Source organism: Strongylocentrotus purpuratus, unplaced genomic scaffold (genome assembly GCF_000002235.5).
Source record: "Strongylocentrotus purpuratus isolate Spur 01 unplaced genomic scaffold, Spur_5.0 spur5_scaffold_16, whole genome shotgun sequence".
In the NCBI taxonomy this organism is placed as follows: Eukaryota; Metazoa; Echinodermata; class Echinoidea; order Camarodonta; family Strongylocentrotidae; genus Strongylocentrotus; species Strongylocentrotus purpuratus.
In genome coordinates, this window is record NW_022145601.1 from 33,806,348 (window position 1) to 33,831,403 (window position 25,056).

Genomic DNA, 25,056 nt, shown 5'->3' on the forward strand with positions numbered 1-25,056 from the left:
ATTTTGTAATGACAACACTTTATCTAATGGGGTTTGATGTGTGTTATCCCGAACTAAGAGACCATAATTCAGTATGGGAGTATCAAAGAACTATATGAGCATGATTAATGAATTAAAAATTATGTCTTTGCTTTATTAATAATACCAATATTTACGGAAATAATTTTACAAATAGCCTATTGTCGATGTGATATTTCCAAGAAAGTTTTTTATTAACCGTAACACCCAGATATGTATTAAATGAAATACACTCCAATGGGATATTTTCCAAAACTACGTTAGCTGGCAATGAATCTATAGATTTCATAGACAACGTATATTTCGTTTTCTAGAGATTCAATGATAATTTAATATATTACACATTTAAATTTGTATAATTATATTTCAACTAATCTATGAGAGTCGTGAGAAAAACTAAATTTGTGTCAAGTACGAAAGACAAAAGGTCAATTGATTGACATAAGTCATTAATATATAAATAAATAATAGTGGGCCCAATATGCTACCTTGTGAAAACCACAATTTATGCCTTCTCCAACACCTATTGAATAGGCGAACATTACAATGACGCATTACAAACTATGTTCATATGAATGGGATATACCTTGGAATAATGAGATTGGACTTGATCTCTCGAAAGTCTTTCCGATCGTTTGCAAGGTATCATGTTTCACAAACCAGTAACACAATCCAACTCATGGTTAAAAGCTACTGAAATCATCGAATTCGATTGACTGTGAGCAGAATAGGTAAATTCGAGCAGTTGTTATTTGAGACTAATTTTATTAAACGGGACCCTGGGATATACTAGTGGAGATAGAACCATAGCGGTAATGTGGATCGTTCACTTGACTTTCAATCAAGAGTTTGTGTACTCGAAACTCAATTACAATGGCTAGAAAGGTCAGGAATAAGGTGTGGTTTGTAAACAAAGAAACCCAACTTTCTCCAGCATGACCCCGTAAAAAACTGGCATATAACAAACAGATTCCCTCAAAAAATTAATGCATACAGAATATTTGTGTGACACCTCCGGCCCGTATATGTATTATGTAAATGAAACCTTAATTACAAGCATATTGCTTCCAAGGTTTCCTCCTCATTACTGCAGATTATTGTTAGCATCATTTGTATTTAATGACTTGCCATTAAATTTTTTTTTTTTTTTTTTTACTGCTGTATCTATCGAACATTAATGTACATGTTTTGTTACCTAGTATATGCCTTACTTTGTAAATTCTTTTCATATGCAGTTAATGTGGAAATAAAACCTATATAAAACAAAAATATATCGTTATATGTATAGGCGACGGAGCAAATGGGAGAATTCCAAATTGTGTTTCATCGAGTAAAATATAAAACAATGAAACCTACCCTTATTCTCTTTCTTCATAACATTTTGCCGAACCCCTCATTGATCTACTTGTGCTTCTTATATTAAAACTTATTTATATAACTTCACACGCCATGAAATTCATTAAAAGATAAGTAGCGCGCCATGGCGCAATGCCATGGTTTAGTCGGTACGTCACCATACGGTTGATCGTGTCCCGGGTCTCCGCGGCACCAAAGTCTTTGGCAAGTTATTAATCTAAATTTGCCACTTTCTACCCAGGTGAGGTTAATGGTCACCTGGCAAGAATAAATTTCTATTTAAGAACCCACTATTATTCTTCATTCGCAATCAAACCAAATTAAGCAAGTATTTCTTAGTTAAACAGGCTTTATGGAGAACTTGGTGCATCGGGACAAATATAGGAAAGAAAATTATTCATCAGATTTGAGAGAACTGCGTGATGAGGATGAACATTATCTTTGAAATTCTGAGCTATGGTCATATCCCACGCGTCAATGAAAGCCATTTCTGGAGAATCCTTCAAGACTACCCTCAACGCCTGGTCCAAGGTCCAAATATACCACTCGCTGTTCTCTAATTGATGAATGAGCGTTCCATGTTCTCGGGTGTTTGCGCTCTTAAAGACTACCAGTGTTTGAGGACTTCTCTTGTGTAATCTCTGAACAGCCGCTATAATATCTCTCATTCTCTCTTCGTACATCTCTAATGGGTATGTCGTGTAGTGTGTTCCAACGCAAATTAAGATTACTGATCTAGAGTCTACCTTCAGATCGTCTAATTCATTGATAATGTAATGCACATTATCCTTGCGAATAAGTACCGATGGACGAGCAGGAAAACCTTGAAATTTAAAATGTATAGAGATGTTCAACTTATCGCTGCTCTTAGCGCGTAATGGGCCCCTTCTTTTTTCACAATCATCTATTGGTTTCTTCCCCACTATCTCAGGTTTGTAATTATTGGCAAACTCAAAGTAGAACTGTCTAGAAGTCGAGTCTCCGAAAATATGGACTGCTCTGTTTTGCAGGCACTGTAAGACATCTGGCTTAGTAAATCGACGGAGTTTGCATTGATCTGAAAACCAGATGTTCTTGCTATAGAAGCCCGAAGGAGAAGGGTTGTGTAAGTGTTGTCCTGGTCTGCAGGAAGGTAGATAATCTTGATAAGCGTACATGCTCTTCTTCCAGCCTGTAGAGTTTTTGGAAGTAAGAAAATTTACAAGGGATTATGAACTTGTGAAATTAGGCTACTAAAAGCAAATATACATGTTTAGCGTCCCCGCCCGCTTCCTTTTTGGGGCTGCCTCCTATTTTTTTTTCCTTTTTTCCTTTTATTGTTGATTTTTGTTGATTTTTTAAAGAAAAAAACATGAAAAACACTGCTAAAATAGATCTATTTCTGATTTTAAAAAAAAATGTTGGCAGCCGTCTTGGAAATAGCCCAACTGTCAGTGAAAATGAACCATTTTAAGCGGCCATTTTGAAGAAGAAAAAGAAGAAAAAAGGGCCTCCTCCCTATATTTAAAACAAAAAAAGGAGGCTAAACATGTTTTTTTTGTTGCCTTATGAATGACACCTCTAGTACTACAGTAAACACGTATATAATGTGATAATATCCCTTTTAAGAAACTTCATTACCCTCGACCCTTTTTCAAGCCCTCCTCAAATCCCAAAACTAATTAACTAAAGCTTAAAGGGACTTGGTAACATTGTTCAGATGAGAGATAGTGGGGCTAAGGTAGTGACTACAATGCTAGATGTACAATTAACAATAATCTGAAAATTTGAGTGAAAACTGACCATTATTCATTGTACAAATTGGGAAAAACTGATCTGATTGGTTCCTTAATTCTCCCAACTATATTATTAAAATTTAATTACATTTTAGGTGAATGTAAATCTTCACAGAATAAAAAATTGGCTCTAAATACCATTCCAGACATTTAATTGTTGACAGATTTTTTATAGCCTGTTTTATGTCTTTTTTTTGAAAAACGGTTGGCAAAATTCAAAAATGGTTGGGAGAATTAACTGTTAATCACTGTTAAAGGGTGTCATACATTGACGCCTTCGAAAAAAAACCATAGATATCTTTATTGTTTGATTTTTTTTCGGAAATGTTTGTATGTCAGAGGGTTAGTACAGAAGAAGGAATATAGTAAGTAACATTTTATACAAAATTAAGCAATTTTTTCATCAACCTTCAACAATGTTACCGTGTCACTTTAACCATGGCATTCCAATATTCATTCCCTTTTTTGTTTTTTAAAGGCCATTATAATTACTACTAACTTGTTTTTACTACACTTTTTCCTATAGGTTTTTAATGCAGGAACCTTTTTCATTGCAAAATTTATGATTATTATACTCACTTTTTGAGTCCCCAACTACGTTGAGGGGAGGAGGATGGTGATTGATAGGCAACTTATGTCTGTAATTAAAAGAAAAACTTATATTTTGTTATGATTGTGATAGCCATATGTTCAAGAAATGTTCATGGCTTTACACTCTTGTCCAAGCATTGTGATAACATATCCTGCCAACCCTTATGGAATAATGATTACATTAAAATATGCAATAGCCCAATATAGTTATACATCTGCTATGTGATTGTACGCATGTAAAACATATCTGTACTGGAACCAGATATAGAATAATATCAATACAAGATATATTATTTGGTTTAAGAGGTTCAAATAATTATGCCTTGAATTGTATACTCATTGTGGTGCGACAGATGGTGTATACGTGCTAAATAAAGAAAAGATTGCCCGACTTATAAATTATTTCAAAAAAGAAAAGATCATTGCAGATTCGAACTGTAGAAATAATAAGTTCCCCCCAAAATGGTTTCAATTTAGGAATTTGTTTCTATAATTTTTTATCCTTTCTTCTGATTTTTTTGTTTCTATTCTGTTTATTTGAAGAAAAAAAAATCATTAGCAGTGGTCACAACAAAGTAGTTGTATATAGCCCAATAACCAAAGGATAATATGTCTTTTTTATATTGTTTCTTCCATTTTTGTTGTTCATGAATATCAGAAGTCCATTATTGAAAATATGTTTCTCTTCTGTTAACTCCACAGTTCGACATTTTATTCATGTTATAAATATGAATTACCTTGAATATATGTTTGTTTATTTGTTGCAAATGAAAATCAATAAAATCCCTGTGGAGGGAAAAAAATATGAAAAAAAAATTTGTTGAAGAATATGTATCTTGTGTTTATTGAAAATAAAACATCACAAAATCACCTTGTCATGACCAAGTCATCTTATTTACAATAAGTTTCGTATCGTTCCAAGGGCTAGAGCCCATCTTGAAACAGCGTAAAATAAATAAAAACAAGATTTTCTCCGTTCCCCTTTTACCAGAAAGATTCGGACAATATTACCCCCTGTAAACTTTCCCCGTGTAGCTACCTCGGACAATAAATGCAGAGCTACGCCCCTACCCCTGGCAATGACCTGAAATACAATTACCCCAGGACAATTACTCGAAGGAAAATTACCCCCGGACAATTATAACTAGGAGGTGATCGCCGGAGACGATGTCTTCACGTGGTAGCGGAGACAGCGGATGGGGGAAGTGAATTGTTTGGGGTTCCCCTTCCATGTAAGGGACTTATGAATTCAATACAATTGGTCATAAGAGGTAGTTGTCCAGGGATAGTTGCCCGGACTAATTATTAGGGGCCATTGTCTGATACCCCCCCCCCCCCCCACCCTGTAGCTACATCGCTGCTAGTACGGCTTGCAATTGTCATAATTTTTTTAATCAAAAATGGGTCAACCTTAAAGGTAATATAAAGTTTTGGGAATTTTTGAAATTTGGTTGGATAGTGATTTTTACAATTTTTATGTATTTGGATGCAACTGCGGATGTAATATAAGAACTAGAAAAATTAGCCCCTAAAACACTTTTGCTTTCGAGAAAGAAGGGGTGACCAAAGTTCGCGGACATTTCAGAACATATTACAAAATGTGATATTCGATCTATGATTTCTCACATTCTACACAACTTTATTTATTTCAATTATTACCAAATGGACGGCAAAGTTTTTTACCACAGATTGGTTCAACTAGAAAAATTTACCGTCGAATGATTTCGGAGATATCGCGATCTAAAAATTCGATGTCCGATCGTTCGTGCGCGCTGCATCTAAAAAAAGTCATAAAAACAATGAGACCTAACTTCACGCACGGTGGTTTACAGTTGATTTATCAAAAAATGCTATTCATCAAAAATAAGGTAATATCATAATTTGCAAGGCAAGATATCGTACAATTAGTTAGTACCACTCTTTACTTACAATTTTGAGGATTTCTGATCTCAAAATGAAGATTTCCAGACCCTTATCGGTAAGTTGATAATTTTTCGGAACGGACGCAAATAACTGCAAAATTTGCCGATCTTTTGTCAATATTTTCACAATTTCGCACCCAATTCTAAAGAAAATTTCGTTTCTGGGTAATTTTATGACCTTCTTTTCATTGGTGATATCAGATTTTCGAAATCTTACCGATTTTTTGAGAAAGCGAACTTTGGTCACGCGCGAACTTTGGTCACACCGCCATACAAATTTACCGGTGCTTCCGGTGAATGTTGATATATTTCAAATAGCGTCTACGGCCGTACACTGGTAGCTGCGACCATGAAAATCTCAGAATTTGTAGTTGGGATATATAACTTTCAAACGAGAAAAGCTAATCGGTCGATTTTAGTCAAGAAACATTGTTTTATAGCTTAATTAATATCTTGACCTTGAGAGGGAGCTATACAACATAAAGAGTTTATTATTTACAAGTTCATAACTTCAGACTCGATTTCAATAGCGACAACGATCTCTGTATATTGAAGGATCGCATATGCTTCCAATATGTTCATTTGAACCGAATTCATGACCCCATACCAAAACTTTGTATTACCTTAAAGTATCATGTATCTTTCAGGTTGCAGCCTATCCAGTTTATTGTTATGTCCTTGTCCAATATGTTTTAATGTGTATTTTGTGTAATATACCTGATTGTTGTATGTATAATATACAAATAATGAATGGTTAGAAGTTCAATAGTGCGAATATTTTCATGAGTTGAAAGATTAACATTCTATTCAACGAGGCGTCACCCGAGTTGAATAGAATTAACGTTAATCTTTCAACGAATGAAAATATTCGCACCATTGAACGAATGCAAAACATTCATTATTTGTTTTATACAACATCGAAGAAGTTCTAATAGAACGTTAATCAACAAATTACTCCTTATATTAAAGATAAATTAAAGTTGGAGTCAAGCCTTCTCGATTACATTCAGATTGCCTTCGCGTCAGACACACGCAGTGCTAGGGATACGCGCGCGCACGGCAGAGAGGTACGCAGTCAGCATATAACCAAAAATGCACGACCGTGCAATATAATATCTATTGAATATCATGTGACCAGCAATCCTCCAATCAAATGACAAGGATCCACGTAGGTGTTGTATAAAATGGGTTATTTAAATGAATGAAATAAGAATTGAATTGAATTGATTTAAATTGAAAGAAAATGAATGTCGTGATGGTGAAAGAAGCTCGATGAAAAATCAGATGCGACTTCCGCTGTCTAAATTCTTTTGTCATTAATATGTCATGCTAGCCGACAATCAATCGTTCATTATTGGTATTAGGCTCAAACCTTCTCAGTATGTTTGCGAATAGGATTACTATTAAGGAAAGCATAACTTACATCTCGAATATTGTTTTTTCTTCCTTGCTGACGGCCCCCATCGTATACTTTTTGATTAATGTCCGATCTGACATGTACAGCTTCCAGTTATCACACGATAAATTTGTATTAGAGGGCGCTATACAGAACCATGGATAGCCTGATCTTTCATCCGTGAAGTTACACAGAGAATGCTGTCAGCATCAAGGAAAACGAAATAATTATTGATACGTATATATTTAATACGCAAACATGCACACGCACTCTCACGAGCACACACACACACACACACACACACACACACACACACACACACACACAATTAATACACATATACCGTACACTTACATACAATTGCTACACATACAATTGATATAATTATATACGAACAATAAGGCAATTTGATATGCATACAATAAATATAGGATTTCCCGGAGAAATTCGCGAGTTTGTCATTTGAATTAATTTACTTTGCATTTAAAGTTAGCGCAGATCGGCTTTGCCATGCCAATTATCATTCAATTTTCCCGTTTTGGTATTTAATTTAGGATTTTGGTCGAAGGGTTTCATAAATCTGTCATTCAATTTAGAAACTGCTCAACTAGCATTCCAATTAATCGTCACTTGTCTAGGCGTCATTTTTATCATTCAAATTAACACCTGTCATTCGTATTCGAATTATGTTTATTTAAGTTAGGAATTTTAGGGAGAAGAAATGCAACACACGTTTACAGTTTTAAAAAATGCAACTTAATGCATGATTTGCCATTAGGGTCTTTTCTGTTATTCCATTTATAGGATTTTCCAGCCAAATTCACGAGTTTGTCATTTAAATTATTTGTCTTGCATTCAAATTCGACGGTTTTAGTGCTGTCAGATATATCTTGGGTTTATATTCCAAGACAAATTAATTTGGATGACCAACTCGCGGAAAATCCTATACTAAATCAGACTTTTGCAAGATTAATATTGCTCTATATAGGGCTTTCATCTATTTATATTTCTTCAGAAAAGTAAAGCCATAAGCGGAGACTTTTCAGGTGGGCTGTATAACGTACAGACCACCTTATAATTTCGTTAGAATTGCCTTTATTTATTTATTTATTTATCAGGTGGGCTGTATAACGTACAGACCACCTTATAATTTCGTTAGAATTGCCTTTATTTATCAGGTGGGCTGTATCTAATACAGACCACCTTATTTTTTTGTTAAAATCGCCTTTATTTATTATTTATTATTTATTAGGTGGGCTGTATCTAATACAGACAACCTTATAATTTTGTTAAAATTGCCTTTATTATTATCAGGTGGGCTGTATCTAATACAGACCACCTTATAATGTTGTTAAAATTGCCTTTATTATTAGGTGGGCTGTATCTAATACAGACCACCTTATAATTTTGTTAAAATTGCCTTTATTATTATTTATTAGGTGATACGTACGTAGACGTATCACCTTTTGATTTCGTCAAGATTTTTATTATTATTTATTTATTTATTTATTATTATTCTTCCTCGAATTTGTTCGCAGGATATCTCAAGACTGAACGAAGCCATTGTTATGAATCTTTCAATGATGATAGATCTTAGTCTAACTTAGAACTGCGTGACTTTTCAAAGACTCAAAGTCATCGTGACGTCATCCAGGCGCCATTTTGTGAAAATCAACTAATGATCATATCTTTATAACGAATAATAATTTTTCATTCATATTTATCATGATTAAGATCAATATCCGTCCGGTCAAGTTGAGGTCAATAAACGTGCGTAAATGCGCGCGTGCGCGCTCGTCCGCGCGTTTACGCGCGCGCAAAAATTAAAAATGCTCTAAATCATCCCAAATTTTTTTTGCATACGTTTCAGGCCATATGGAGCATTTGATAAAAAAATTACGCACACGCGCATGCGCGCGCGTTTTCGCGCGTACTGGCATTTTGCAACATAGAATCGCCGATTTTTTTCTGTCATCATATTCGGTACATTTTTCCAAGCATTTTGATAATTTGTTCACCTTTTATTAACGCAATGAGCGTCCGTCAAAGTTGACAGCACGCGCGGATTTGCGTTATCTTTATCCACAATACATGGGCAAAAACATGCCTATATAAAATTCATTGTAACTCTTTAGAATAGATAGAAGCTCCTAATATTTTGTCATATTTGGATAGATTATGAGTCGGAGATATGATTTCATGTCTCATTTGATCCTCAATTAACTCATGACGTCATCATAATGGCCTCCAAACTCAAAATTTTAATTTGCATATTATGACGTCAGCATATTTTTGGAAAATTGATTGTATCTCTGTAAATATGGATCAATTTTCTTTTTAATTTTGATATGTTCTAGCTGAGACAATTTTCTACAAATGTAATGATCACAATTTTTATTTTTGACAAAAGTATCATGGTGTATTTTTGTGATTAAAGGAGGCATGTCAATTTTCACATTTTGCGTGTATTCTCTATGGGACATGACTTTTTCTCAAAACTGGATTCTACACTCCTGTCTTTCGCGAGCAAAATCTCCGTTGTTTTAGCTTCGTTTTCGCTGAGCTTCGGATATGTTGTAGCTGAGACAATGAGCTATCACAAGTGTGCCCTTTATTTTTCGATTAGATGCCGGGATCATGCTCATATTTCACTTGCAAAGTAGGATTTCTGAATTCCATTTCCTGTTTACGTGTAATCGCTATGGGAGATGTTTTGGTATATCGGTAACGCACTTGACTTCCAACCTCGAGATCCCTGGTTCGAGTCCGGGTGTCTCCAACACTTTTTTTCTTCACTTTTTTTTCCTTTTGACCTTCACTGTACCATCTCCTTTGATTATTTAAACACGTAGATTCGCAAATAATGTCATAAATAACCCTTTTTACTTTATTATTACCCTATTTTCACTTAATCCATTACTTTTTGCGTGTAATCCCTATGGGAAATGACTTTTTCTCAAATCTGGAGTCTACATTCCTGTCTTTGCGAGCAATATCGCCGTTATTTCGGCTTGGATTTTGTTGATTTTTGAGTATGTTGTAGCTGAGATTATATGCTATCTAAATCAACCCTCATTTTTTCAATAAGATGTCATGATCGCGCCCATGATCATGATCATGATCATCACGATCATCATTATCATAATGATGCTAATCATTTATCAATTACATTTTCATTTCTTTGAATAAGATAAAATCGTCAAAAGGTGTTCTTCATGATGTAAATTAGAGTCAAATGTGTAACTGGTTACTGCACAGGGTCAAAGGTCATATATTGTTTCAATCTATCTTCCCTAGATCCATGATGATCAAGGAGACACAATTTAATCTTGACATATGAATAGATCATAATGGGAGAAGCATATGAATGGGAGAAGCAAAATAATATATCGTGTAATGCATTATTCGTTATGTAAACCATTATCATACGTATCACCTAATTCGTCTAAGTGACGAATTAAAGTCTAGTTTATTATTTATTTTTCTTATTTCGACCCACTTTTTTGTGGACAAGATAATTTGAAAATGGCTCAATCAAATATCTTAAAATTTGGCACACATATGTATAGGCATATGAACAAAACACAGCGAATTTGTTAACCTTGACCTTGACTGATGACGTCATCTAGGCGCCATTTTGTGAAAATTAACTTATGATCATATCTTCATAACCAAAGGTTATTTCTCATTTATATTTTTCGTGATCAAGGTCAATATCAGTCCAGTCAATTTCATGTCAAAAAACGCGCGCATGCGCGTACGTCCGCGCGTCAATGCGCGCGCAAATTTTTTAAATGCTCAAAATCGACTAAAAAATTTTTTGCACACGTTTTTGGCCATTTTAAGCATTTTATAAAAAATCGCGCACACGCGGATGCGCGCGCGTTTTCGCGCGTAACACCATTACACAACATAGAATCGCCATTTTTTTTCTTTCATGATATTTCTCATATTTTCTCAAACAATTTGATTCCATGTTTATCTCTTTATGACCATTAATAACAAGATGAGCGTCCATTCAAGAGAAATGTCAGTGCGCGCGAGCTCTTTTAATACATAGCATATATGGGCAAAAACAGGCCTATACAAAATCCATTATAGCTCTTTGGAATGCACGGAGACCCTCAATTTTGTTTCATATTTTGATAGAGAATGAGTCGGAAATATGATTTAATGTCTCATTTGGCTATTAAAAATATTTTGATATCATCATAATGGCCTTCAAACTAAAAATAGGAATTTGCATATTATGACGTCAGCATAGTTATGTAAAATTTATCAATTTTCTTCCAAATCTCGATATGATGTAGCTTAGACAATTCTCTATAAGCTTTTTTTTCATTTCGATGACGTCATCATAGTGAAAATTACGATTAAAGGGCACATATCAGAAATTTCGTAAGTAGCGTGTTATGCATATTGAAGGTGAATTTCGTTCACATCTTTAATCTACATGACATTGTTTTTTTTAGCAGTATCTCGCTTATTTTTGCTCTATTTTGTCTCAAAGTTCAGTTTGACCAGCCCACCTATACTTGTTCCAAACAAGTATTATATGTCTAGTTATTTCTTTATCAGGTGGGCTGTATAACGTACAGACCACCTTATAATTTCGTTAGAATTGCCTTTATTATATATTTTTCTTATTTCTAACCACTTTTTTGTGAACAAGATAACTTGGAAATGGCTCAATCAAATGCCTAGAAATTTGGCACACATATGTATAGACATATGTACAAAGCACAATAACGTTTTCAACATTGACCTTCACTGATGACGTCATCTAGGCGCCATTTTGTAAAATTTTACGAAAATCAACTCATGATCATATCTTCATAACCAAAAGGTATTTCTCGTTCATATTTATCATGATCAAGGTCAATATCCGTCCGGTCACTAAAAAGTCAAATAACGCGCGCGTGCGCGTACGTCCGCGCGTCAATGCGCGCGCAAAATTTTGAAATGCTCAAAATCGTCTGAAAATCATTTTGCATACGTTTTAGGCCATTCTAAGCATTTTATAAAAAATCGCGCGTACGAGCATGCGCGCGCGTTTTCGCGCGTAAAACTTTTGCACAACATTGAATTGCCTTTTTTTTTCTTTCATAATATACCACATATATTTACAAACATATTGATACCATGTTTGTCTCTTTATGACTATTAATAACGGAATGATCGACCGTTTAACATAAATCTCCATGCGCGCGAGCTCTTGTAATACATAGCATATATGGGCAAAAACACGCCTATACAAAATCCATTGTAGCTCTTTAGGATGCAAGGTGACCCCAATTTGTTTTCATATTTTAAAAGAGTATGATTCGGAAATATTGTTTCATGTCTCATTTGACCCTCAATTAACTCATGACGTCATCATAATGGCCTCCGAACTCAAAATTCCAATTTGCATATTATGACGTCAGCATATTTATGGAAAATTGATTGTATCTCTGTAAATATTGATCAATTTTCTTCCAAATTTTAATATGTTCTAGCTGAGACAAATTTCTACAAATGCAGTCAGTACTATTCTTCATTTTGACAAAGGTATCATGGCGTATTTTTGCGATTAAAGGAGGCATGTCAATTTTTTACATTTTGCGTGTATTCTCTATGGGACATGACTTTTTCTCAAAACTCGATTCTACATTCCCGTCTTTCGCGGGCAACATCTACGTCATTTTAGCTTCATTTACGCTGAACTTCGAGTATGATGTAGCTGAGACAATTAGCTATCTCAAATGTGCCCTTCATTTTGTCTAAAATGTTAGCTGGACCAGCCCACCTATACTTGTACCAAACAAGTATTACAAATCTAGTTTTTCTTATTTCGACCCACTTTTTTGTGAGCAAGATAACTTAAAAATGGTTCAATCAAATACCTTGAAATTTAGCACACATATGTATAGGCATTAGAACAAAGCACAGAAAATTGTTCAACCTTGACCTTGACTGATGACGTCATCTAGACGCCATTTTGTGAAATTTTCTGAAAATCAACTCATGGTCATATCTTCATAACTGAAATCCATTTCTCATTCATATTTATTATGATCAAGGTCAATATCAGTCCGGTCAATTTCAGGACAAAAAACGCGCGTATGCGCGTACGTCCGCGCGTCAGTGCGCGCGCAAAATTTTTAAATGCTCAAAATCGTCTCAAATTTATTTTGCATACGTTTCAGGTCATTTTAAGCATTTTATAAAAAATCGCGCGTACGAGCATGCGCGCGCGTTTTCGCGCGTAACACCATTAACAAACATAAAATCGCCATTTTTTTTTTCATGATATTTCTCATATTTTTTCAAGGAATTTGATACCATGTTAATCTCTTTATGACCATTATTAACAAGATGAGCGTAAATTCAAGATAAATGTCAGTGCGCGCGAGCTCTTTTAATACATAGCATATATGGGCAAAAACATCCCTATACAAAATCCGTTATAGCTCTTTGGAATGCACCGGAATCCTCAATTTTGTTTCATATTTAGATAGAGTATGAGTCGGAAATATGATTCCATGTCTCATTTGGCCATTAAGTGTTTCGTGACATCATCACAATGGCCTTGGAACTCAAAATGCGAATTTGCATATTATGACGTCAGCATATTTATGGAAAATTTATTGTATCTCTGTAAATATTGATCAATTTTCTTCAAAATTTCGATATGTTGTAGCTAAGACAATTCTCTACAAGCTTAGTAATAACCATTTTTCATTTTAATGACGTCATCATAGTGAAAATCTCGATTAAAGGCCTCATGTCAAAAGGCCTTCATAATTTGCGTTATCGGTATAGAAGGTGAATTTCGTTCACGTCATGAAACTACATGATATTGTTTTTTAAGAATTTTTAAGCAGTATCTCGCTTATTTTTGCTCTGTTTTGTCTCAAATTTAAGTTGACCAGCCCACCTATACTTGTTCCAAACAAGTATTATATGTCTAGTTTATTTATTATTCTTTATTTTTCTTATTTCTAACCACTTTTTTTGTGGACAAGATAACTTGAAAATGGCTGGATCAAATGTCTTGAAATTTGGCACACATATGTATAGGCATATTTACAAGGCACAGACATTTTTTCAACCTTGACCTTGACTGATGACGTCATCTAGGCGCCATTTTGTAAAATTTTACGAAAATCAACTCATGATCATATCTTCATAACCAAAAGGTATTTCTCATTAATATTTATCATGATCAAGGTCAATATCCGTCCGGTCAATGGCAGGTCAATTAACGCGCGCGTGCGCGTACGTCCGCGCGTCAATGCGCGCTTAAAATTTTGAAATGCTCAAAATCGTCTCAAAATCATTTTGCATACGTTTTAGGCCATTTTAAGCATTTTATAAAAAATCGCGCACACGCGCATGCGTGCGCGTTTTCGCGCGTAAAACTTTTGCACAACATAGAATCGCCATTTTTTTTTCTTTCATAATATTCCACATATTTTTACAAACAAATTATTAGCATGTTTATCTCTTTATGACTATTAATGACGGAATGATCGACCTTTAAACATAAATTTCCATGCGCGCGAGCTCTTGTAATACATAGCATATATGGGCAAAAACAATCCATTGTAGCTCTTTAGGATGCAAGGTGACCCCAATTTTTTTCATATTTTGATTGAGTATGAATCGGAGATATGATTTCATGTCTCATTTGACCCTCAATTAACTCAAGACGTCATCATAATGGCCTCCGATTTCAAAATTTCAATTTGCATATTATGACGTCAGCATATTTTTGGAAAATTAATTGTATCTTTGTAAAAATTGATCGATCTTCTTCAAAACTTTGATATGTTCTAGCTGAGACAATTTTCGTCAAATTCAGTGGCCACGATTTTTCATTTTGACAAAGGCATCATGGCGTATTTTTGCGATGAAAGGAGGCATGTCAATTTTTCACATTTTGCGTGTATTCTCTAAGGGACATGACTTTTCTCAAAACTTGATTCTACATTCCCGTCTTTCGCGAGCAATATCTACGTCGTTTTAGCTTCATTTACGCTGAACTTCGAGTATGTTGTAGCTGAGACAAAAAGATATCTCAAATGTATTCTTCATTTTGTCTCAATTTTTTGTTGGATCAGCCCACCTATACTTGTTCCAAACAAGTATTACAAATCTAGTTTTTTTTTTTTTGGTCTCGAAATTTGAAAATTTGACCTTTTTTTTCGTTGGGGGGGGGGGGGGGGGTAAGGTCACTTTACGTTAGCCGTGGGCATAATTTTTTTAATTTTTTTAATTTTTTTTATTAAAAAAAACAAAAACAAAACAAAAACCAAAGGGGGGGGGGGGTTTAGTTTTTTTTAGGGGGTTTACATACAAAAAAATACCAAAGGGGGGGGGGGGGGGGTTGAACCCCAAACCCCCCCCCCCCCCTGCGTACGCCCCTGGATACATATAACATACCTCACAAAATTAATCATGCTACACATATCAAATATCGTATATCAAATATCAACGAACATGTGTGCGCGCGTGTGACTGCAAAAAGCATATGCAATGTATTCTCTCACTTCGCTAATCCCAACATAATACATGCTGTAGGCATCACTTTGTCGCAAGTCAATTTTTGCACTTTCGTAAACAATGCCTCCTGTTCATCCAAGCGTGAACACATACCACACAAAAATGGTACCAAATGATTTGGGATAAAACACTCTTTCATAAGATGTATACACATTTTCTGTTCATAGATGATTTTTAAAATAATAAGCGATTTTTCTTTGACTCACACTGTATATATATGTTTATATGTAATCGTCAAAACTTACTGCTGAACCTGACGGGACTTCTTTACGTAAGGGAGAACATAAATGAAAGACTAAAAGACTATAGGATGTAGCTACAATCACGGCTGTTGATTGAAGCTTCCGGCACTATAGCCTTCGTCGAGGGCTGTACAACGAGGAAAATAAACAAAATAATACTCAAGAACTATATTTATAGCCTTGTCAAAACTGTGTTCACTATTTTGTTCGATTCTCTTCGTTGTACTTTTCACGACGAAGGCTTTAATGTCGAAAGAGAGAGAGAGAGAGAGAGATATGAACAACTTACATTACGGATGACCTTTGGAAGGCACATTTCATCTTCAAAGATGTCCACCCCTGTGTCAAGAGTTCTCATGTAGCGCCCCTTGAAAACCGCCCTTCCGGGCTCTATGTCTCGAATCCTTTGCAGAACCCTCAAAGCCTCGCTGGGATGAACCAACATCACAATCACTTCAACCTTCCCAGGCCATCGTAACGTCACATCAGCCATGTAGGTACCATTTCCTAGGTCATTTGTCACGTCAATGCTCCAGGATGACTGCGTTTCTTTAGTGTATAGTTTCACCCGGAAGTAGTCACCTCCGCAAGTCTTGGTGACGTTGTTTACATCCTTTGCTGTGATGCGGATCTGTAGAGTGTCGTTGACCTCGTACGATCCCTTGGCGTTGATGACCTCTGCCATTGAGAAGACATTGCTCGTCGGCGTAAGGCTTTGGCTAATGTTCTGTGACAAACACGGATCGTTTGACCAGTTTAAACATCTTTCTTTTGGCTTGATGAACACCATTGTCTACAGACAAAATAAAAACGTTATAATTAATTGTCCGGGAGAGATGTGACTTGGTAATGTCCTCGATACGGTCAACTCTCTGTCTTCGCGTACAAACTGACTTTATGGACCCTGGTTCGAGACTGGTCGAGTCACGTCTTTCAGATGGTCCCCAAACGTAAATAATCATTATGTGGTTGATACATGTTTGTAAAAATCCAAGCTACAGGCAAACACACATACACATTCTGGTATAATGACCAGAACAAGGGCTCAAATTGGATGTTTCTATACGATTCATATGAATGTAAAGTTTCGTAAACATTTTATACGTACCTTGTCAGTTTTGTTAATAATAAGTTATTCCCACTCCAGTTTATTTAAATTGTACCTTTCATATATGTTAAGGATATTGGATGTCGTTATACTTTTGTATTTGAAGCAGGGGGTAATGAGTACAATAGCGCTTACAAACCATCCAATTGAGCCGAAAGCACTACGAGAGACTTGACCCTATTTGATTTATGAATCCTGGTGGTTGCAGCCCCTCTAATCAGTGTTCGAGGGACATATCCTCCATTATCTTTTAAAGTGACTCGGGAACATTGTTGAAGGTTGATGAAAAAATTGCTTAATTTTTGTATAAAATATTACTTAGTTTATTCCTTCTTCTGTACTTACCCTCTGACATGCAAAAAATCCTGAAAAAAATTCTCAAAACACGAACATATCTATGATTTTCTTTGAAGGCGTCACTGTGCAACACCTTCTAACAATGATTAACAGTATTTTCCCAAACGTTTTTCCATGAAAAAAAGACATAAAACAGGCTATTAAAAAATCTGTCAACACTTAAATGTCTGGAATGGAATGTAGAGCCATATTGCTTTGTGACGATTTACATTCACCCAAAATGTAATTAAATTGTAATAATATAGTTGGGAGAATTAAGGAATCGATCAGATAAGTTTTTCCCAATAGTTTTTTTTTTTTTTTTTTTTTTTTTGTAAAATGAATTTATTGATAAATATATGCATTTGAACAAAACAAACAATCATACACAATCAATTGAAATAACATCGTAGCATCTTAGCATAGTTCAAATAAAACATGTTTCGTTTTCTTGAATAACAGTGTTTTCAAAAATGCATATCTTTTTCGTTTTACAGTTCCTTTCGATCTTTAATCGATTGTGGATTAGTCTTTTGAAAATACGAAGAATAGAGACTTCATGAAACATGAGTTTGCGATTTTCTGCTTGCATAAATGTTAAATAAACTGCGTATTTTGCATATATGATAAGAAAATTTAAACTTTTAAATATTTTGTTTTTCAATTTATAACCTTCAATTAAAACGAACTTGTCAAAAGAAAAATTAACATTGTAAAGTTTTCGAATTATGTCTCCAAATTTTAACCAAAACAATCTTGTGTGCTTGCACTTTACAAATAAATGGAGATTGTCGTGTAACTGATTATCATATAAACATAAGAGATTGTTACACAATTTCCATTTAAATAAATTATACCTATTTGGTAATAAGTTGTGTAATAACTTAAAATTGACTTCCGATATTTTGTTTTCTTTCATAGCTTGTAAATTAAATGACCATATGACTTTCCAGTCGATTTGTTCTGTAGTATTTAATATTTCTTCCCATTTCTCTTCTATTGGAGGTCTAACAATTAAATGAATAGACAACGTAGAGTAAAAAAACTTCGACTTTCGTTTAGTGTTAACATTCATTAAAACATTTTTCATGACACCTTCATTTTCTTCTCGTGTCGCATCATATACATGTACCTGTTTTAACATATTCTGTTTCCAAACTTTGGGAATTGTATTTACTATGATATTAAATATTCTTGAAACAAAGAAGCATGTTTTTTCTCAAATCTTTCTTCAATTTCTCTCAAAGACATAAATCTAGAGTTTTTTACGACATCATTAATTTTCAAAAGGCCTACATCGAACCATTTTTTAATAAATAATACATTTTTGTTATGATCTCTTATATTTGAGTTAAACCATATGTTTTCACTTCTAACATTAGTACATTGTAAATCAATTGGCGTCTTACATTCTACTATCTCTTTAAAGTCAAACCAAGTATATACCATATTCTTGTAATATTGGGGCATTTTTATATTCTTTAAACAAAACTTCATATCATCTTTTGTACATTTACTATTTAACACATATTTTAAGTTGCCCACTTTTTTAAAGAAACCATCAATTATCTTTTTCCATTTTGAGTTTTCGTGGGAGAAGTAGTGCAATATCCACTTTAATATAAAAATTTGTAATAGAGCATTCAAATCAACCATTTTTAATCCTCCATACTCGTAACTCATACAAACCACTTTTCTTTTTATTTTGTGTTTTTTTCCATTCCACAAAAAAGTATACAGTAAAGAGTCAATGAGTTTCATTACATTTTCCGGCATGGAAATAATTTGAGCATTGTATATAATTTGAGAAACAAGAAATGATTTGATTATAGTTATTTTACCAGAAAAAGTTAAGCACCTCGCTTTCCATAGACGTATTATATTTTCAATCTTTGATATTTTGGGTTTCCAATTAAGATTTATTAGGTTTTGTTCATTTTTCCCAAAATGAACCCCTAATATTTTAACATCAGAATAGGTCCATGGAATGCCATAAATGTTTTCACCAATGGTGTCTTCATTAATGTTAACTATGGAACTCTTTGATTTATTCAGCTCTAAAACTGAAAATAAACCGAAATGTTTTATCTGCTTTATAGCTTTCTTTAAAGATGTTGTTTCTTTAACAAAAATTGTTGCGTCATCTGCAAATTGCAGTATCTTTATTTCGACTGAATCAAAAAGGGTAATTCCTATGATGTCTAGATCGTTTCTTATTTTAATAGCTAGTACCTCGACAGCGAGTATGAAAAGCAGGGCCGAGAGAGGGCACCCTTGGCGTACGCCTCTTGTTATGTTAATTTGTTCTGTTAACCAACCGTTTACATTGACACTGCTTTTAACATTTGTGTACAGAGTATTGACCCATCTGCAAAATTCCTTTCTTAAATCCAAATGTCCGTAAACATTCAAAGAGAAAATCCCAACTAAGACAATCAAATGCTTTTCTAAAATCTGTTAAAAATGCAAGTCCTTTGTCTGAGTGGTTTTGGACATAATAAAATATATCTTCGATTAATCTGATATTTTCAGCTAAACTTCTACCCTTGATGTACCCTACTTGATCATTGGAAATTAATGTGGGAATTACCTTCTGGAGTCTTTTAGCTAGGACTGATGCCGCAATCTTGTAATCATGATTAAGAAGTGAGATTGGTCTAAAATTTTCTAAATTAGTTTGATCACCTTTTTTGTGTAATAGCTTAATTATGGCTTGTCTTTGCGTGTTAGAAAGTTCATTATTTTCAAATCCTTCGTTTAGTGAGTTTACAAGCAAAAATTTAACTTCTGTCCAAAAAATTGATAAAACTCAATATTCAGGCCATCACTTCCAGGCATTTTGTTTTTGGCAAACTCAGAAATAACTTGCTTGCATTCTTTTTCTGTTAATTGGCCTTCGCATAATTCTGCCAATTCATCGGTCAATTCAGGATTGTGTAAATCGAATAAACATCCTTCTAAATCATGTTGTCTTTCTTTTTGACGATATAAGTTTGAATAGTATTGATGAACACATTTTCTTATATTTTGTTGCTCACTAAAAATTTTGCCTTTGTCGTTGCGTAGTTGCAAAATTGTACTTTTATCAAAATTTCTTTTTTCCAATGACATAAAATATTTAGAGTTTTTCTCTCCTTCTTCAAACCATTTGACTCTCGACCTGATGATTGAGCCTTTACATTTCCGTTTGTATATTTGTTCTAGTTCTTCGGAAGTCTTTTCATATTCATTAATAGTTTCCTGCATTTTCTCACCGTTAAGTGTCCACATTTTTTCATTGATCTTTTGTAATTTCTCTTCTAAAAACGTGGAATCACTTTCTTTTGTTTTCTTACTTTTGGTATATTTGATAGAGTATTCTCCGACTCTAATTTTACATAGTTCCCATGCGTACTGCCAAGACATGCAAGAGTTATTCTTTTCTTGTACTGCCTCCTCTATAATTGTTCTAACTTCTTCACAATAATAACTTTTTGTTAACAAACTAGTATTAAATTTCCAAAATCCGGGTCCATGTTTGGTGTCGTTAAATCTGATTGTTATGGTAACTGCATTATGATCACCATTAACAACTGGCCTAATATCAGTTTTGATTATATAATTTTTCAAAGGTTTACTAATCAAAACAAAATCAATTCTTGAAGCAACCTGTAGACCCTTGTTGCGCCATGTATATTGTTTTTTTTTATCAGAATGCACTTTCCTCCAGATATCTATCAACAAAAACCTCTTTAATATTAGTTTTAAAAAACTTGGAGTTTTGTATTTGCTTTTAACGTTAAAGGTATCTATTTTTGGATTCAGCACACAGTTGAAATCTCCGCCTATAATCAAATGTGTTTGTAGGTCTTGTAAATCGAACTTTTTATTCAATTTATTATAAACACTTTTAAAGAAAATCTCTCTTTTCTTATGGACATTAGGAGCATATATATTAACAATTATGTTTAATTGAATGTATTAGACATTCTAAGATGAGGAATCTCCCGTTTTGGTCGTTATATTCAGAAAAGTATTTAATTTCACTTTGTCTTTTTATTAAAATTGCTACACCTCGTGCATTGTTTGTGCCATGATTGAAGATGACTGTACCTTTCCATTCATTTCGTATTATGTGCTCTATGTCTTTAGACCAATGTGTTTCTTGTATGAGGACAATCTCAGCGTTTTGATTTTCAAACCATCTAAAACACATTTGTCTTTTCAGTTTGTTACGTAACCCATTACAATTTTGGGTAATTACTAATACTGACGACATGTTAAATTTAAGTTTATCTTCTTAATAACACAAACACATTTATCTCGTATTCGTACCATTCATGCACATATATATTTACTATTGTATTTATTTTATTTTCTTCATAACTATCTGCTTTTGGTGAACATAATTCTGATTGTTTTACCAAATCATCATTTGCTCGGGCTTTTCGTGTTTTTCCTTCTCCGTTTCTTACTTGTTTGTTTGTCATGGATAAATGAGAGTTCCGGGAATTCGGGTGTTGCTTCAGAAAGTTCATCTTCATCCGGATCTTCAGTTTCATCATATTCTTTGTTTTCATCGTATTCAGAGGTGGCAGACTTTCTCAGGAAACGTGTGATTTGCGTTTGTGCATCACGAAGGTTTGTTTCCCAATTTGTATCATTAATGATGGTCCGTTTTCACTCAAATTGTCAGATTATCTTTAATTGTACATCTAGCATTGAAGTCACTACCTTAGAACCACTATCTCTCATCTTAACAATGTTACCAAGTCCCTTTAAAGTCTTAAAGTGGTGAGCAAGCACTGCAAATAGAGTACAAGAGACTTGCCCTATTCAAAGTAGCTTTGCTAAAGTTGTAAAGTGGGCAATAATTTCAAGTAATATTAGTTGGACTTAATCCTAGATAAAAAAAAAATAAAGTTTTGAGATGGCACGAACTGTAGATAATATTTGGGGTACCTTCTTGGATTGATGTGACACTCACTCCAATTAATATTGTCCGACGTCATATAATGTATTAGGGACTTACCTTGTAAGTGGGATGATCATGTTTGAAGTTTCGATGTGGCAGCCACTTCGAAGATATCTCTATGAAGATAATCGATGTGAGGACCAATAGCACGATGTGACGAAGAGATAGCTTCAACAGTTTACAGGACATCTTAATAATAAGGATAATAATATATTTAGGAGCGCTAAAAATAATGAGTACAATAGCGCTAACAAATCTATGGAGATTTTTGTCCTCTTATCCTCAAGCGAGGTTTTTATTTCCATAATTTCAATACATATTTACATCAATAACTCGATGATTGAGTGAAAAATAACATAGGCTAAAAATTAAAGTATATATATGCCAATTCTTCCAGATTAGTATTAATTTCTTTGATAACACATTCAAATCTTAAAAATAATCTTAGGAGCGACTTGAATTCAAAAGACAAAGTATGTGGGTAATAAACAGAATCATTAACAATCTTCTTAACGCATCATTTATTTATATAAATGTTACGATACATGTTACAAATCGATGTGACGAAGAGATAGCTTCAAAAGTTTACAGGACATCTTAATGATAATAATAATAAAATTTAGGAGCGCTAAAAACAATGAGTACCATTGCGCTTACAAATATAAATATTTGAAAAGAGGACAAACATGTACAGTCTCACAGGAAGTAGATCACATAGATTAATGGGGGAAAAGGTAAGTTTGAGGGATCTTTTGAAGGTGACAAGACAGGTAATTTCCCTTATGCTACGTTTACATGCACTATGTTCCCGGCGCCCACGGCAACCCCGTTTCAGGCCACCGTGGATGAAACGGGATTGACGTGACACAACGCGGGGGACCGTATGGGCGAACGTGACAGGCCGTGATTGCCGTGGATACCGTGCCAGATTTTTAAACTGTCAACAAATTAGCCACGGCAGTCACGGTGCGGATGAGAAACCTAGTAGGCCGTAGTAAAACGGGGTGAACGTAACACAACGTGACAGTCCTTAATAGGCCGTAAGAAAACTTGGAGGTGGTCCGTAGTAGGACGGGAAGCCCGCACATTCCCCGGCATCTTACGGTCTTTTCAAGTTTTGTTACGTTCTGCCACGTATAGTGCACGTTTTGTCACGGTTGCTTCACGGTTGCTGAGCATTTTGTCCCGTTTTGCCACGTTTTGCCAAGGTTTGCCCCGGTTCTCACGGCAGGCCAGGGTGTATGGTAGCCATTTTGTCGCGTTTTGTTGCTCAGACTCGAATGAAGCTCCTGCCGCGCCTGTCTTTTATATACTACATCCGACCGTGTGCGCCGTGTCAGAACGCATCGCCACGCCCCTAAACCGTCAAATATGGAAAGCCGTTGGTGACTTTATTCACGTGCCCCAGACGTATGGAACGCGGCACACGTCTGCTAAATTGACCAATCACCGCCTGTTATTTAGCAGGCGCGTGCAAGGTGCGATAGCACACGCCTGTTACTTTGCCAGACGGATGCGCAGAACGCTCGTAAATTGAATTTTAAGACAACCAATCAAGTCCGCTGTTACAAAGCTGCTCAGCTCAGTACGTACGGGGCCTGTTCGCTATTACAAAACTGCTCAGGTCAGTACATATTGGATGGGGGACACACCCACGGCCAGGCACGGATCTGGGGGGGGGGCCGAAGGGGTCTCCCCCCTCCCCCGCCAAAAAGAGAGAGAGAGCTAGAGAGAGAAGAAACAGAAGGGAAGGGGAAAGAGGAGAGAAAGGAAAGAAAGAAGAGGAAAGAAAAGAGGGGGGAAAAGAGATCGGCGGGGGGGGGGGGGGCGACTGAGGGCCTTGCCTCCGAGGCTGTTGCCCCCCTCCCCCTCCCTCCTCCCCCCAAAAAGAGAGAAGGAAGGAAAGGGAAATATAAAAAAAAAGGAGAAGAGGAGTCAAAGGGAAGGGGGGAAAAGGAATAACAAAAGTAATGAAGGAGGATTATCAGTTACGATTTTCTCGCCAACAATTTGTTGATCCTCAGGGGGGGGGGGACAAAAAAAAAAGAGAGTAGGAAGGGAAAAGGAAAGAGGAAAGTTAAAGGGAACAAAAAAGGGAAATAAGAAAAGAAACCAGTGAAAAGAAAGGGAGGGGTCAGATGCAATTAATCCAGCCAACAACATGTGGTTCGGGTAGGGGGTAAAAGGCCTTTGCCTCCCCCCCCCCCAGCAAACTTTAAAAAGAGAGAAGGAAGGGAAGGGGAAGGGAAAGAGATGAGAAAGGGAAAGACAAAAACAGAGGAAGAAGAAAGGTAGGGGAGATCAGTTGCGATTTTTCCCGCCATCAAGGTGTGGATCGGGGCCGCGAAAGCCCCTAATTGTCTCCCTCCCCCCCCCCCCTCAGCAAGAGAGAGAGAGAGAGAGAGAGAGAGAGAAAGCAAGAAGGGAGGGAGGGAATGGGAAAGAGGAGAAAAGGGGAAAGAAAATAAAGAGTAAGAGGAAAAGAAAAGGGGGAAAAGATTTCAGGCTCATCTCGCCTCCCCCAAACGAGACCAAGCGCCAGATACGCCACTAGACACCACTGGCGTACTAATTCGAAGGGGGCAGCCTCCCCCTTAAGTGGTTCATTTCTAATTCGATTTCAGTGATTTACAAACGTTGTAAAATGACATTATTTTATACTGTTTTATGAGTTTGTTGGAAAATGACGAATTCCGAAAGTTAAAGACAGGCGAGAAATATGCTTATTTTGAGGTCTGCACGTCAAGGCTCGCGGAACATAAATTGGTGTGGAGTCTAGGGGCGAAGCCCCTGGAAGCTCAGGGGCAATGG

General features: G+C 35.4%; 1 protein-coding gene across 1 annotated transcript; it reads right to left on the minus strand.

The window, feature by feature from the left end:
- Positions 1–1,392: 1,392 nt before the first annotated feature.
- On the minus strand, positions 1,393–22,469 carry LOC105442146 (NXPE family member 3-like). The gene is made up of 5 exons (XM_011674008.2): positions 22,303–22,469; positions 16,137–16,640; positions 7,086–7,258; positions 3,729–3,787; positions 1,393–2,545 (listed from the first exon to the last, which is right to left on the minus strand). Exons 1-5 carry the CDS (start codon positions 22,432–22,434, stop codon positions 1,725–1,727), a joined length of 1,689 nt encoding a protein of 562 aa, XP_011672310.2. The 5' UTR covers positions 22,435–22,469; the 3' UTR covers positions 1,393–1,724.
- Positions 22,470–25,056: the final 2,587 nt, after the last annotated feature.